Source organism: Taudactylus pleione, unplaced genomic scaffold (assembly GCF_031769625.1).
Source record: "Taudactylus pleione unplaced genomic scaffold, aTauple2 ptg000086l, whole genome shotgun sequence".
In the NCBI taxonomy this organism is placed as follows: Eukaryota; Metazoa; Chordata; class Amphibia; order Anura; family Myobatrachidae; genus Taudactylus; species Taudactylus pleione.
Window position 1 is genome coordinate 5,257,740 of NW_028284488.1, and position 16,025 is coordinate 5,273,764.

The 16,025-nt window shown below is 43.2% G+C and overlaps 1 protein-coding gene and 1 pseudogene across 1 annotated transcript; one reads left to right on the forward strand and one right to left on the reverse strand.

The window, feature by feature from the left end:
- The window catches only part of LOC148529130 (transmembrane protein 209-like), a 438,870-nt pseudogene that overhangs the window by 52,554 nt on the left and 370,291 nt on the right, over nt 1–16,025 (reverse strand).
- On the forward strand, nt 319–15,731 carry LOC148529132 (acrosin-like). Its single transcript, XM_088468686.1, has 4 exons — nt 319–361; nt 9,614–9,713; nt 12,033–12,178; nt 15,555–15,731. Exons 3-4 carry the CDS (start codon nt 12,071–12,073, stop codon nt 15,687–15,689), a joined length of 243 nt encoding a protein of 80 aa, XP_088324812.1. The 5' UTR covers nt 319–361; nt 9,614–9,713; nt 12,033–12,070; the 3' UTR covers nt 15,690–15,731.

Genomic DNA, 16,025 nt, shown 5'->3' on the forward strand with positions numbered 1-16,025 from the left:
TGGCATAATATGCAGGAAATGCCGGTAAATGGGGATGATATTGCAGTAGCTCTTTTATCAGATAACTTTCATTTTAGGGGTATTGGTCCTTTAATGATAAAGTTAAGTTAAAACCACAGTATTCAAAAGTTATTCAATATAACTATTCCGATCACAATGTTTTATACCACTAGATTATAAACATAGGAAGTTACTTAGATTATTTTCTTTTGCAGCCAATAAAGCAGCTGATATCCTACAGGAGGCTCAAGTTATGATGATCCCTAATAAAGTCTGCAATAGCCGCACATGGTACAACGGTACAGTAGGAATACACAACATATGTGGAGGGTATGAGCGTGGAGGCATTGACAGCTGCCAGGTAATAATTATGTACAATTAATGTGGGGCAAGATTGGTTTCCCTACTTTAGCAGCTCTAGGGTTTGTGATGAAGATAAATTTGGATAACAGGTACTTCAGAGGATGCGCTACTCATTTAATTGCTAAAAATACTAGTTACAAATTTTGTCATCAGGTTGCGCTTATGCAATACAAGTCACTTGAATAGCACTAAAAATGTACAATGTGTCCTCCATTGTGGTTAATAACAGTTAATACGTATAAAGTTTAGCATTCTGTATAGCAGAATGTATCATGCCAGGGCGAATAGCCAGCACATGACATCTAATGCTGTCTTTCAGATCTGACATTTGGGGGTAGATTTCCAAAAGCTTTTAAAATAACCAAGTGGTGGTGTTGTACATAGAAAGAAATCAGTGTCAGTCTATCATTGTCTTAACTGCACTAGGGAAATGATAGCTAAAAACTTTTTGGTTGCTATGAATAACACCTCCACTTTGATTTTTGAATTGTAAATCTAGCCTTTTGTACTTCAAAAAAAGACCCAAAACCCAGATGTCTAAATGTAGTGGCCTTGGAAGGAGGAGGATCAGGTTTTTGTGGTTAGGCCCTCTAGATTTTCCCTTGAGGTTACAAAAATAGGATTAGTTGACTCAGACACTGAAATATCCATTGTTAACCACTTGCCTGGCATGGTCCCGGGTAATACGGGGCGTGGCCTAATCATGGGAGGTGTGGCCACACCCCCTTCCCGCTGGGGAGGGGGGCGCTCTGGGCCCCCTCAGCTCTGCTCAAAGCCAGGGGGGGCGCCATCAGTGTGATCGCTCCCCCCCACAGGCATAGGAGACTGCTGTGGCTGCTGCTCAGCAGCCTTCCACTGCAGCTCAGCACACGCTGTGTGCTGGGCTGCTCTGAGGGAGGGGGGGGCGGCGCCGGACCCGGGCCCCCACCGGGCCCCTCAGGAAGCCCGGGCCCCAGTAATCTGTACCCGCTCACCCCCCCTCTCGGCGCCCCTGGGCATGGTCGTATCAGATACGACCATACCTGACTGGGCTTTCCCTGACATGGTCGTATCTGATACGACCAGTCAGGAAAGCTCTGTGGGCGGCTGCTGGAAAATAGGTTTCCGGGCGGCTGCTGAGAGGCCAGAGAAGGCAGCGCTGATAGCGTTGTCCTTCTCTCCCTCCTCCGGAGCTAGCAGCAGCCCGGCGGCTGCTGACAGGGCAGAGAAGGCAGCGCTGATAGCGCTGTCCTCCTCTCCCACCTCCGGAGCTAGCAGCAGCCCGGCGGCTGATGGCAGAGCAGCCGCCGGGCAGAGAAGGACAGCGCTATCAGCGCTGTCCTTCTCTCTCTCTCCACCCCCGCTAGCAGCTGCCCGGCGGCTGCAAACTAGACAGAGCAGCCGCCGGGCAAATAGAAGGTAGCGCTTTCAGCGCTGACCTTTTCTCTGCCCCCTCCCTGTCCCAACGCCCTGTTAGCGGCTCTCCAGCGACTGCAAACAGTAGAGGGAGCAGCCGCTGGCCAAAGAGCCAACCCCTCCTCTCCCCCTCATTTTTGCAAGCCCCACCCCATGTATAAACAGCAAACCCCTATATGTGTATATATATATGTATATATATATATACTGTGTATATATATATATATATATATATATATATAAGCATACATACACTATATATGTGTGTATATATATATGTGTGTGTGTATGTATATTTATATATAAAATGTGTGTATATATATATATATATATACACACATGTGTGATCTATACACATGGATATATACATATACTGTGTATATACAGTATATATATATGTGCGCACATATATATATATATATATATTTATATGTATATAGTCTGTGTGGAGCCCCCCCAACTGATGTCAAACAATCGATTGTTTCTATCGATGGCTGAACCAATCGGCCGTCGATGGTACAGCTGTCAATGACCAGAACTACAGTATACCATAAAAATTTACATGGTGTTTAAAAAAAAAAATTAGTTGAAATAGTTTTAAAAAGATGTTCTTGACCTAATTCAATCATAAAAAAAAACGACAATTTCGGAGCGGTTTTTGGAAAAAAAATTCGTCAGTTAAGTGGTTAATTCTGTTTTTCCTTCTCCCATCACACATGTTATAGCATTGACTGTCCTCTGGTATCCCAAGTCCTGCTCTTAATGATTGATTATGTTTTGTTTTTACCCAGAGGAGTCTTGGACCATTCCCTTCTGCTAATGTCAGTTATTTTCAACCTCCAGGAGAATTCTTTGTACTCTTTTACTTTTTTTTTGTCATGGTTGGGGACAGCTTCTGTACTTCTTGCAGTTGGGGAGAGTTATTACATGGAAAATGCTACCTTTGTCTCCCCCCCTGTGGTCTGGGATGCCATTAAAGCTTTTTTTCCAGGTACCCTGTTTTCTAGAGTGGCCCAATTGAAGCTGAATTGTTTGGTAGAAAAAAAGAGGCTGAGCTGGAAGGTACATGTCATCTGTTAGAGGAAAAGTTTATTCCCTGTCGCTTAGCAGCTGATTGCGTTGAGTGGCTTGCAGTCCATATAAAATGGGATGATTATATTTACTAGACATGTCCAAACGCAGATTGATTTTTGCTGCACACTCATACATTGGCCCGTGTGCAACGGACCCCTTCATTTGAACAGCGGACGCTCCCCTCAACTAGGCATCTTACCTTGCTCCACAAGTGGGTCCCTCCTCCTCCGGAAGGTGCATGCGCACTGGAGAGCAAAGGCTCTGGCACAGTGACAGTATTTGCTGTCATCTTCCCCTAAGTTTCTAGATAACTTTAATGCTTTATATGTGTCCCAATCTCTTCCTTCCTCTATGTTGAAGACAATATATTACTCTACTCTCCCGTATTCTTATCGTCCCATTTCCCTCCTATCAACATATTCCAAGATTTTGTCCAAAATGTTGGCTATTTTAATTAGTAGAGTTATTCTAGAATTGATTCACCCTGACCAAATGGGATTTATGACTAGTAAGTCAACTGCTATTAATCTTAGATGTTTGTGCGCTTACAGATTCGTCATTTGGACGACATTGATGCAGTGATCTTGTCCCTGGACAAGGCCGACTCATTTAATTTGGTGGGGTGGCCATTTTTATTGGAAGTTCCTATTTTGGTGCTAGTCTGGGGTTTGTGAGGTGGCTTTAGCTGCTTGTTGATTGTCCAGTGCAGCGGGCCTGTGTATACGTGTTACAAGTGGGTTCAATCTAAAAGATCCCAGATGGATGGATTCCCAGAAATGATACTTAAACAAACAAAATGAATATAAAAGTGTACATTTAATATACTTAGCTACAATTGTCGATTCATTCAGTAGATACAGCAATCACATCAGCAAAATCCAGGAGCCTTTCTCTCAGCATCTAGAGACTGGATTATATTCAAACGGGATCTCCCGGCACTTCTGCAGTCAGTGTGGTTCCAGGAATAAGGCTGCTTTCACACTGACACAGTACAGCTAATATAGGCTAGATGCTGAGGGGAAAACACCTGAATAGGCATTTTAAAAGGTATAAAGGTCATCTTTTGCAATACACACAAGTAGATTGAGACAGTAGGGGGCACTGTTGTCTTAGAAATTGAGTACATTTATGGTGTATAGTTGAAGGTAAAACTATGTTGACACAGGCTTAAGTATATATTGTCTCATAACAATACATTTGTAATCGCTTACTAGTTAGCATTCTAAAACATATTGACATATATTGGACTGTCACAATCTGTATATGTTGCAAAACCGACTGAGAGCACTGAACATCAAAATGGCTTGAAAACTCAATTTTTGTCACTCCTGTTACACTCCACCCTTGCTCTCAGGTGATATTGCACCATATACCTTCCAAATTTCTCCTGTATTAGATATCATCTTAACAGGATATGATTTAACATTTTCTACACTAGAACAAAATTTTCCTAATAACCATATACCACATTTGATCACCAAATATATTGCTAAAATAATAATTAAAAAATATCCTATTAAATGTACAATTCCCATGAACCACCCTTTGATCTCATAATGTACTAAGGTAATACACATTATCATGTAAACAAACATGTATAAAACATGTTGAGTCCTCGATGGTAATTGTCCTGTGTGAGAATCACACCACATTCCAATGGATTTCAAGTCCGTATCTCCCCACCCTTGCACTGTGGATGAATCCATACAATTTAACAGTCTTTCACTGTTGTCCTTGGCACTGTAATATAGTCTCTGATATACAGTAATATCACAAGAAAGCTTCTGTATCAAAATCCCGGAATAAACATGAGGGATGTCATTTTTCTTGATAACATATCCTGAAAAAGAAAGGAAAACAGGTTGAGTCTCAATATCTAATACAATATAATACATCAGTCCTATAGATATACTTTTTCAACTTAACTGTCTCAGTGTATTTGTTTAACAACAAAATCTACACCTTAACCCTTACTTAATCTTAACTAAATAAACAGAAATAAACATTTTCTTTAATTAGCTGCTATACTGTAATAAACAGATATATATTTCCTACTATAATATCTAATCTATATGTAACATAGAAATGTACAGTTCTCTTAAACATAATATTCACACATTCACACTCTGCTGTTTGTGGATAGTAATTAAATACAAATGACCCTCCAGTGTACTCTATGCTGTGTTTGTTTAAAGCTTCTCAATTGTTTGTTGTCAAACATGACAGTTTTCTGCATTGTCTCTGTCCATGGTTGGAAAGAAGGCTTTGCTTTAATGTGACATCAAGCTTCATAGTTTCACAAGTCTTTGCACAATCAGTGCTGCGTCTGCGATGAATTTCACCATTCAGACTATGGGCATATGTATTAGCATGTACAGAGGCTGAGCGACAATCACCATAAGGTAGTAGGTGTCCATCGCAGTGCAGCAGAATTGACTCCCCCACGTCCAGTGGGCACAGGGTCAATAAAAGCTATCTGCCACACCTGTCCTGCTCTTTCTCCTCTGTGTATAGAGCCCATGTCTTTGGTTCGCTTTTGCTTGTAGTTCCACAGCTGATCAGTTTTGCATTTCTCCACAATGTTTCTTGCCAGCAACTGTGTCATGGGAATTTATTTTCTCTGGGCCCAGGTATGCGTGTCTTCTCTCCTCTGCACACATGAGCCATTTCTCCACACTGCACATGAGCCATTTCTCCACCCTGCACATGAGCCATTTCACCCAGATTGTACAGTTCTCTTCGCTCTCCAGGGGTAAGCGCCACTGTATTGCCTTGAACCAGTACATCCGTAACTGTTTTGCCATCTAGTCCAGTGTGGGCATTGAGATGGCCCACGGACACAGGCCTACGAAAGCACAGGGCAGTGCCACCCCAGATAACTTTGCTGTGGACTTGCCAGTCCTGCTTCCATGTCGGCATCCAAGTGGTGAAGCCTTGCAACACAGTCCAGCTCTCTGTGCAGAAATGTCCTTTCATTCTCAGTGTGGCTGATCCATCTGTGCACCACACAAGTTGCAGCTGGTGTTCCTTTAATTTGGCATACAACTCTGCCACCAGTACTGGTCTCACACCTATTTGCAGCAGGAATAATTCCTTTTCTTCACGTGTCTGCCTGACAGTCTGCAAAGATGGCTTCATTGCTACAGCAACAGTCCATAAAAGTTCTGTATCAGTGCAGGCAGCACTATAATCTAGTCCTGGTAACGTTGGCAACAATTACTTAAACTTGACACGCCCAGCAGTAGGCTGTGAAATAACTGGTACAATGTAAGGGCCTTGTTGCTTCATGCAAATTCTTTCCTGTAAGTACCATCGTCCATGTATCAAAGTCTGATCTTGCATGCCTCTGTTATGCACAATCCATTCATCTGCTTTAAACTCCTCAGCAATCGACATGTCAGCTCTGGTAACTGCTGTTGGTGACTGTGCATCTGTAAGCTGATTTAAAACAATTGACTGATAAGGTCTTATCAGGGAATACACTGGGGTCTGATCTTTCTTACCATTCACAATCAGCATTTCTGCAATACAAAACACAGTGTTTATATCCCAAATTTTTCTCTGTTGCTCTCTGTTATCAAACAACATTTTCATTTCCCCACTCAGTTTGTATGTTGTGGGTGCAAAGCTGTTGTGCATTGCCATATGTGATGGCTCACTGGTTATCAGTATCAGTGTGTTTCCCACCACTACTGTCTCATCAATAGCTGATAACTCATAAACATCATTTGCTGAGCATGCATTTTCTTTATTGTGAAACTTCACAGTAACTCTCTGATAATCATCATCATCATGGGGGTAGTTCTCTGTTTCAGGGGAATGTTCTTTGACTGCATTCCTGCCCATTTTCCACCCTCTGGGTAAATCCCAATCATCACTGGGCATCATAACCACTCCCCCATCATCACTTAGCCCAACCTTTTCTAATGGGCATTCAGACACTTCCTGGTTCTTGTTCAGTTCACCACACACAGGGGCAGTATGTAGTAATTCAGGTGTACTATCTTTCACCTCAGCAGTGCCACAAACCAATGTAATTTTGTCAGAAACCTCAGTTTCTATTACTTCATTCACACATTTGTTGCCATTCAATTCAGAATGAAACTCTTGTTCTAACAATGTGTGATTATCAATATCTGCAATTTCACAAGAATCTTCAGATACATTCAAAGTTTGTACCTGACAACTTTCTTTCTCAAAGGCAGCTGCATCTGATCTCTCTCCCTCAGTAGCTGCTAAGTAATGAAACCCCTCACTGCCCCTCCCTTGGGAATTCATGGGACAATGTGAATTCAAGCCTACTCTCTCTATCTGTGAGACAGGCTTTCTTATCACTGCATTGTTCAGCATAGGTTTTATGCTCCCTCCTCTCTTCCCAACATATATGGGTCTACGCAAAATTTCGCTATTTTTACTCTCAGGCAGTGAAAAACCAACATTATGCTTTCTTTGGAACTCAGCCAGCTGGACTTCTAATTTCTGTTTTACAATGTTACAAAATTTCTTAAGAATTTTAAAATGCATTATTCTTGTTTGTTTCAGTTACACAAACACAAAGATAGTAAACAGACAACATACAGATATACTGTGGTGTACAGTATACACTCTGTGACTGATCAGGTCACTCCTCCCTCATTCAATTAAGAGACAGAGGATTTTTTATCCGTTTGCACCTCCCTTGTTAAATCTAACTAAAGGTGTTACAGTTCTGATTGGTTACATGTATTTACAGGCAGTTTCCATCATGTCAGCCCAGGGTCCGGATCTAGTCAGCCATGAAAGAAAACTTGCCCTCTTTTTCTTACTGAATAATCGCTTAAACATTTTGTTACACAATACAGTATACAGTACTTTTCTGGGGGTCCAAACGGAATCTCCTACCTGGCTCGCCAAATGTTACAAGTGGGTTCAATCTAAAAGATCCCAGATGGGTGGATTCCAAGAAATTATACTTAAACAAACAAAATGAATATAAAAGTGTACATTTAATATACTTAGCTACAATTGTCGATTCATTCAGTAGATACAGCAATCACATCAGCAAAATCCAGGAGCCTTTCTCTCAGCATCTAGAGACTGGATTATATTCAAACGGGATCTCCCGGCACTTCTGCAGTCAGTGTGGTTCCAGGAATAAGGCTGCTTTCACACTGACACAGTACAGCTAATATAGGCTAGATGCTGAGGGGAAAACACCTGAATAGGCATTTTAAAAGGTATAAAGGTCATCTTTTGCAATACACACAAGTAGATTGAGACAGTAGGGGGCACTGTTGTCTTAGAAATTGAGTACATTTATGGTGTATAGTTGAAGGTAAAACTATGTTGACACAGGCTTAAGTATATATTGTCTCATAACAATACATTTGTAATCGCTTACTAGTTAGCATTCTAAAACATATTGACATATATTGGACTGTCACAATCTGTATATGTTGCAAAACCAAATGAGAGCACTGAACATCAAAATGGCTTGAAAACTCCATTTTTGTCACTCCTGTTACAATACGGTATCTTACTTCCTCTTCTCCGCTTGGCCGGGGCACTAAATTGGGTTGCCCTCTTTCCCCCGTCCTGTTTGCATTGCCATCAAGCCACTTGCTTGTGCTATCATGTCTTACACCTCAATGCACGGACTGTCAGTCTCGGGTCTAAAGGCGAAAATTGCAAATATGCTGATTCCATGTTATTGTTCTTGTTGGCTTTGGATGTCTCTTTGCCGGCTCTGTTGGCAATGATGATTACTCTTGGGTCCTTTCCTGGGGATAAATTTGAGTTTGTTACAACAAGGGTAATTTACAAAGGGCCTGATTCAGATATGTACATTAATCCCATACACAGCTGCTGTGTCCGAAAATATGCTGATGCAGCCACTGGGAAATGTATTGAGACGCCCGCCTGTGGCTTTGCAGATTTGAGCACAAACATGCAGCGGTTATCACAGATCCTTCAATAATCAACCATCTGAGTAATCCTATGGTCGTACAGAATGGCTGCGGGTACTGAGATGCTGTCGCCATATTTTCTGCATACGGGATCGCAGATGTAGGCAGATACACGCCCTGAAAATAGTCATGACATACCCGCGCTTTTGCAGCTACTCCCTGTTACTTCCCACAAAGCAGCCTCAGTCTGTCAATCACTTGCGAATAAGCACTCACTACAACCGTAGTCACATTTGATCCCAATTAAATAGTCGCACCAGCGCATTGTGGCTAATGGCCTGCTTTACGCAAAGCCGGTATTTTCGCAGAATGAGCGATTGTTTGCAAATGCACATATGCGAAAGCCGCACTGTGCATACACAGCTATTGCATTGCGATTACTCTCATACAAAGGAACCATTCTAAAAGTGAGTGACAGGTAGTCAGCATTTGGGGGTGGTAACAGGGGGGTGATTAGAAAAATACAAACATGTCGAACCATTTAAACACCATTTCAATTAGCCATTGCCATCTTCTTCACAGCATGAGAACTCTCTGCGTATCAGGAGAGCTGCAGTGTTTGCGGCTGGTCAGACTTGACTTAAAAGCTGCATGACTGCCTGATGTGCATTGATGGTACCGATGTTTACACTGTTACATGTCATCACTAGAATATTTTAGCATCTGCGATTCGTGAGAGAATGCCGTTGTGATTGCATTAGCGTAAATCACGGAATCAGGCCCTAAGACATATATGCAGTTGGGCTGCTTAAGTAATCGGCATTGCAGACATATCTGAGCCAGGTCCAAAGTTACCAAGTATTTCTATTGATTATTATATTTCATTTTCCATGTAGGGTGACAGCGGAGGACCATTACTGTGCAAACAACCAAGCACTAAAGTCTTCTCAGTGGTGGGAATAACAAGCTGGGGAACTGGACAAGCACGAAAACCAGGTGTCTACACCTCCACTCAACACTATCTGGACTGAATCAAAAATTCATAGTTCGAAAACCTGGAAAAAAGAATCTTTAGCTATCATCTATCAAGGGCTAGGTGCACAGTCGAGAATGCTTTTGGGATCATGTGTAGTAGGTTCGGCATTTTCTACACTCCAATAAATGTAGGAATAGAGAAAATAGAGTGGGTAGTGATGGCATGCTGTGCCCTACATAATTTCTTGCGTTGGAAACACACTCCCACAAGATGCACGCTTGGCGCTGTTACTTTGTTGATGCACGTGCGGCTACTACGCACACAATTAAAAAAAAAAGATTTTTTTTTTTTTGGAGTGCACTTTGGGGGTTACACCACCCTTTAACATATTTATGACACAGATGCATGCTTGGCGATGCTACTTTGTTGATGCACATGCGGCTACAGTGCACACATTTCACAAACACAGAAAATAATAATTTTTTATTTTTTTGGAGTGCACTATGGGGGTTACACCACCCTTTAACAGATTTATGACACAGACGCACGCTTGGCGCTGCTACTTTGTTGATGCACGTGCGGCTACAGCGCACACAATTCACAAACAATAATAATTGTTTTTTTTGCACTTGGGGGGGAGCACCCCTGAAGGGCAGATCATCCCCTGGACAACACTACAGCACCCCTTTAGGACTACAGCCTTTATGGGATACTGCACAACACAGCCCAGCCAGCCTCTATAGACTTTGGAGTGGACACAGCCCCATATGGACAACTGACTGCACAACACAGCCCAGCCAGCCTCTATGGACAACTGACTGCACAACACAGCCCAGCCAGCCAGCCCCTATGGACAACTGACTGCACAACACAGCCCAGCCAGCCCCTATGGAAAACAGCAGCACAACACAGCCCAGCCAGCCCCTATGGACAACAGCAGCACAACACAGTCTAGCCAGCCCCTATGGACTTTGGAGGTGTGAACACAGCCCCTATTGACAACAGCAGCACAACCCAGCCCAGCCCAGCCAGCCCCAACTCCCACCCTCCCTCTTCGCTGTCCACAGCCGGAGTGAGAAATGGCGGCGACGTGGGGACCTTTTATAGAATCCAAAACCCGCGAGATCCGGACGGCGGGATGATGACGTTTTGCCTCAATTTCAGATCCGAGTCAGTCGGGAAAACTCGAGCCTGACTCGTACTCGACTCTGATCGGGGGGCTCGAGGGGGTTCGGATTTCAAAAATCCGAACCCGCTCACCCCTAGTACACAGACGCAGTCCTAGACTGAGACATGCCCATGCAATGGCTGCAACATGACTTTGACTCACATCCCCCCTCCCTTACCTCCCACAAATGGTCACTGACTGTCAATCACTCTGCATCTAAATCATCCCTGTGATTGCTGTTGGTAATCCAAGTTGGCGTGTGCATAGTGTGACTCTGGCACATGCTCAGTACAAAAATAAATCGCTCAATTCTGCAAACATCGCCACTACATCCACTTGAAGCCATATATAATAATAACATAGCACCTTGAGATGTTTTGCTTTTGATATTTTCCCAGTGCTTGAAAATAAAACAAAAGTTCACATACAGCAATGAAATGTTGCATTAATCACAAATCGAAATCCTTAACACATGTGAATAGAAATGACCAGGCAAGTTCCTCAACTGCAGAGAATTTAGGTTTTCATGGATAGAGCTCCTGAAATATAAGAAATTCCTTGTGACTCCTCAAAACTGCAAATACATATTTTAAGATATTGGGGCATATTTACCAAATATTGGGTTTTAAACCCAATGATTCTTTTCCTTAAATTATTTACCTCCCAAATGTATAAAAAAACACATGCATGGACAAGGGCTCCGAAACACCTTTGTAAGAACAGATATGGATCATCTTGTAGCCTATCATTTTGTTGGCTTCAGTTTTATATGCTTATGCCCTTATTTGAAAGCACTTGCTGTGTGCCAACATTACCGTCAGTAGGCCCAGATATGAGGCATTATAGGATATTGTACACTTTCTCATACTGTATGTTCTTGGCTGAAAGCAGATACTGTGGGACATGTCATCAAGTAATTACATCCTGAACCACCAGATTATATATCCGGGCAATGGTGGCATAATATGCAGGAAATGTTGGTGAATGGCGATGATATTGGAGTAGCTCTTTTATCAGATAACTTTCATTTTAGGGGTATTGGTCCTTTAATGATAAAGTTAAGTTAAAACCACAGTATTCAAAAGTTATTCAATATAACTATTCCGATCACAATGTTTTATACCACTAGATTGCAAACATAGGAAGTTACTTAGATTATTTTCTTTTGCAGCCAATAAAGCAGCTGATATCCTACAGGAGGCTCAAGTTATGATGATCCCTAACAAAGTCTGCAATAGCCGCACATGGTACAACGGTACAGTAGGAATACACAACATATGTGGAGGGTATGAGCGTGGAGGCATTGACAGCTGCCAGGTAATAATTATGTACAATTAATGTGGGGCAAGATTGGTTTCCCTACTTTAGCAGCTCTAGGGTTTGTGATGAAGATAAATTTGGATAACAGGTACTTCAGAGGATGCGCTACTCATTTAATTGCTAAAAATACTAGTTACAAATTTTGTCATCAGGTTGCGCTTATGCAATACAAGTCACTTGAATAGCACTAAAAATGTACAATGTGTCCTCCATTGTGGTTAATAACAGTTAATACGTATAAAGTTTAGCATTCTGTATAGCAGAATGTATCATGCCAGGGCGAATAGCCAGCACATGACATCTAATGCTGTCTTTCAGATCTGACATTTGGGGGTAGATTTCCAAAAGCTTTTAAAATAACCAAGTGGTGGTGTTGTACATAGAAAGAAATCAGTGTCAGTCTATCATTGTCTTAACTGCACTAGGGAAATGATAGCTAAAAACTTTTTGGTTGCTATGAATAACACCTCCACTTTGATTTTTGAATTGTAAATCTAGCCTTTTGTACTTCAAAAAAAGACCCAAAACCCAGATGTCTAAATGTAGTGGCCTTGGAAGGAGGAGGATCAGGTTTTTGTGGTTAGGCCCTCTAGATTTTCCCTTGAGGTTACAAAAATAGGATTAGTTGACTCAGACACTGACATTGTTAACCACTTGCCTGGCATGGTCAGGCCCGCTGAGAGCCGCGGTGGCCTGGGTAATAGGGGGTGTGGCCTAATCACGGGAGGCGTGGCCACACCCCCTTCCCTGCTCAAGGCCAGGGGGGGCGCGATCAGTGTGATCGCTCCCCCCCACAGGCATAGGAGACTGCTGTGGCTGCTGCTCAGCAGCCACGAGCAGTCTCCACTGCAGCTCAGCACACGCTGTGTGCTGGGCTGCTCTGAGGGAGGGGGGGCGGCGCCGGACCCGGGCCCCCGCCGGGCCCTCAGGAAGCCCGGGCCCTGGTAATCTGTACCCGCTACCCCCCCTCTCGGCGCCCCTGGGCATGGTCGTATCAGATACGACCATACCAGACTGGGCTTTCCCTGACATGGTCGTATCTGATACGACCAGTCAGGAAAGCTCTGTGGGCGGATGCTGGAAAATAAGTTTCTAGCAGCCGCCAATCACAGAGGGACCTCCTGGTCCGGTCCCTCTGCACACTGTCCCTCCCCGTGGGCCGGCCGATCACTTCTAGCAGTGATCGGACAGCCCAGCGCCGGCACACCCACCCCGACAGCAGCCTTGCGGCTGCTGACAGGGCAGAGAAGGCAGCACTGTCCTTCTCTCCCTCTCTCCGGAGGACAGCCGCTGACAGGTCAGAGAAGGCAGCGCTGAGAAGGCAGAGCTCCTCCGGAGCTAGCAGCAGCCCGGCGGCTGCTGACAGGGCAGAGAAGGCAGCGCTGATAGCGCTGTCCTTCTCTCCCTCCTCCGGAGCTAGCAGCAGCCCGGCGGCTGATGGCAGAGCAGAGCAGCCGCCGGGCAGAGAAGGAAAGCGCTATCAGCGCTGTCCTTCTCTCTCTCCACCCCCGCTAGCAGCAGCCCGGCGGCTGCAAACTAGACAGAGCAGCCGCCAGGCAAATAGAAGGCAGCGCTTTCAGCGCTGACCTTTTCTCTGCCCCCTCCCTGTCCCAACGCCTGTTAGCGGCTCCCCAGCGACTGCAAACAGTAGAGGGAGCAGCCGCTGGCCAAAGAGCCAACCCCTCCTCTCCCCCTCATTTTTGCAAGCCCCACCCCATGTATAAACAGCAAACCCCTATATGTGTATATATATATATATATGTATATATATATATATGTATATATACTGTGTATATATATATATATATATATATATAAACATACATAGACTATATATGTGTGTATATATATATATATATATATATATATATATATATATATGTGTGTGTATATATATATATAAAATGTGTGTATATATATTGTGACACAGTTAGGTTAGGGGGTCCCTCTCCTGGGTAGAGGACTCCTTCCTTACACACACACACAGCAGCAGGGAAGCAGCACACCAGTCTGGATGCAAGTACAAGCTGGTCGGCGCCAGTCTTTATTGTACAATGTCAGAAATATAAAGAAAACATAAACATAAATCCTAGCCCTGTCGGGGCACTAACTTCACAGGTAGTTCCCTCACTACCAGAACCTGGCAGGGCCTAATGCCCTCGCCAGCACCAAAGCACAGCACAGTACTTACAGATAGGTTTTCCAAGTGTCTCTGAGCAAACTCCCTGTCTGCTCTCCCAGGTGAGACAATTAGCCCTCAACACACTAGGCTTATATTGGCCACTCTCAGGTGGAAAACTAACAAGCCTGATACCAGGCTGCGAGAACCAAAACCTGGAGTGGCCGTGGGTGGAGCCCTCCCTCTCCTCTCACCCACAACCCCCAGGTCCCAAACCGGCTTTTCAAAAAGCCGAAACTCAAGCCTGCTACACTGCAGACTTTCTCCTGGGGATTTTAAACACATAGGACAGGAATCTGGGATAAATGTCCCTGCCACAGACCACTTTACCAGTGATCCTATCACAATATATATATATACACACACACGTGTGATCTATACACATGGATATATACATATACTGTGTATATACAGTATATATATATATATATATATATATGTGCGCGCATATATATATATATATATATATATATTTATATGTATATAGTCTGTGTGTGGAGCCCCCCCAACCGATGTCAAACAATCGATTGTTTCTATCGATGGCTGAACCAATCGGCCGTCGATGGTACAGCTGTCAATGACCAGAACTACAGTATACCATAAAAATTAAAATTTTTATGGTATATGGTGTTTAAAAAATAAAAATTAGTTGAAATAGTTTTTAAAAGATGTTCTTGACCTAATTCAATCATAAAAAAAACCGACGATTTCGGAGCAGTTTTTGGAAAAAAAATTCGTCAGTTAAGTGGTTAATTCTGTTTTTCCTTCTCCCATCACACATGTTATAGCATTGACTGTCCTCTGGTATCCCAAGTCCTGCTCTTAATGATTGATTATGTTTTGTTTTTACTCAGAGGAGTCTTGGACCATTCCCTTCTGCTAATGTCAGTTATTTTCAACCTCCAGGAGAATTCTTTGTACTCTTTTACTTTTACTCTCTTTTTTTGTCATGGCTGCCTGATGTGCATTGATGGTACCGATGTTTACACTGTTACATGTCATCATTAGAATATTTTAGCATCTGCGATTCGTGAGAAAATGCCGTTGCGATTGCATTAGCGTAAATCTCGGAATCAGGCCCTAAGACATATATGCAGTTGGGCTGCTTAAGTAATTGGCATTGCAGACATATCTGAGCCAGGTCCAAAGTTACCAAGTATTTCTATTGATTATTATATTTCATTTTCCATGTAGGGTGACAGCGGAGGACCATTAATGTGCAAACAACCAAGCTCTAAAGTCTTCTCAGTGGTGGGAATAACAAGCTGGGGAACTGGACAAGCACGAAAACCAGGTGTCTACACCTCCACTCAACACTATCTGGACTGAATCAAAAATTCATAGTTCGAAAACTTGGAAAAAAGAATCTTTAACTATCATCTATCAAGGGCTAGGTGCACAGTCGAGAATGCTTTTGGGATCATGTGTAGTAGGTTCGGCATTTTCTACACTCCAATAAATGTAGGAATAGAGAAAATAGAGTGGGTAGTGATGGCATGCTGTGCCCTACATAATTTCTTGCGTTGGAAAAACACTCCCACAAGACCAGTACTAACCTCAGTTTGGGAACTGCCGGAAAACATGCTGACCACTGAACTGTGGCCCTCTGTCTCCAGTTCTCGAATCCCCATGGTGGACTCAGGACGTGTCACAGAGGTTAGGGAA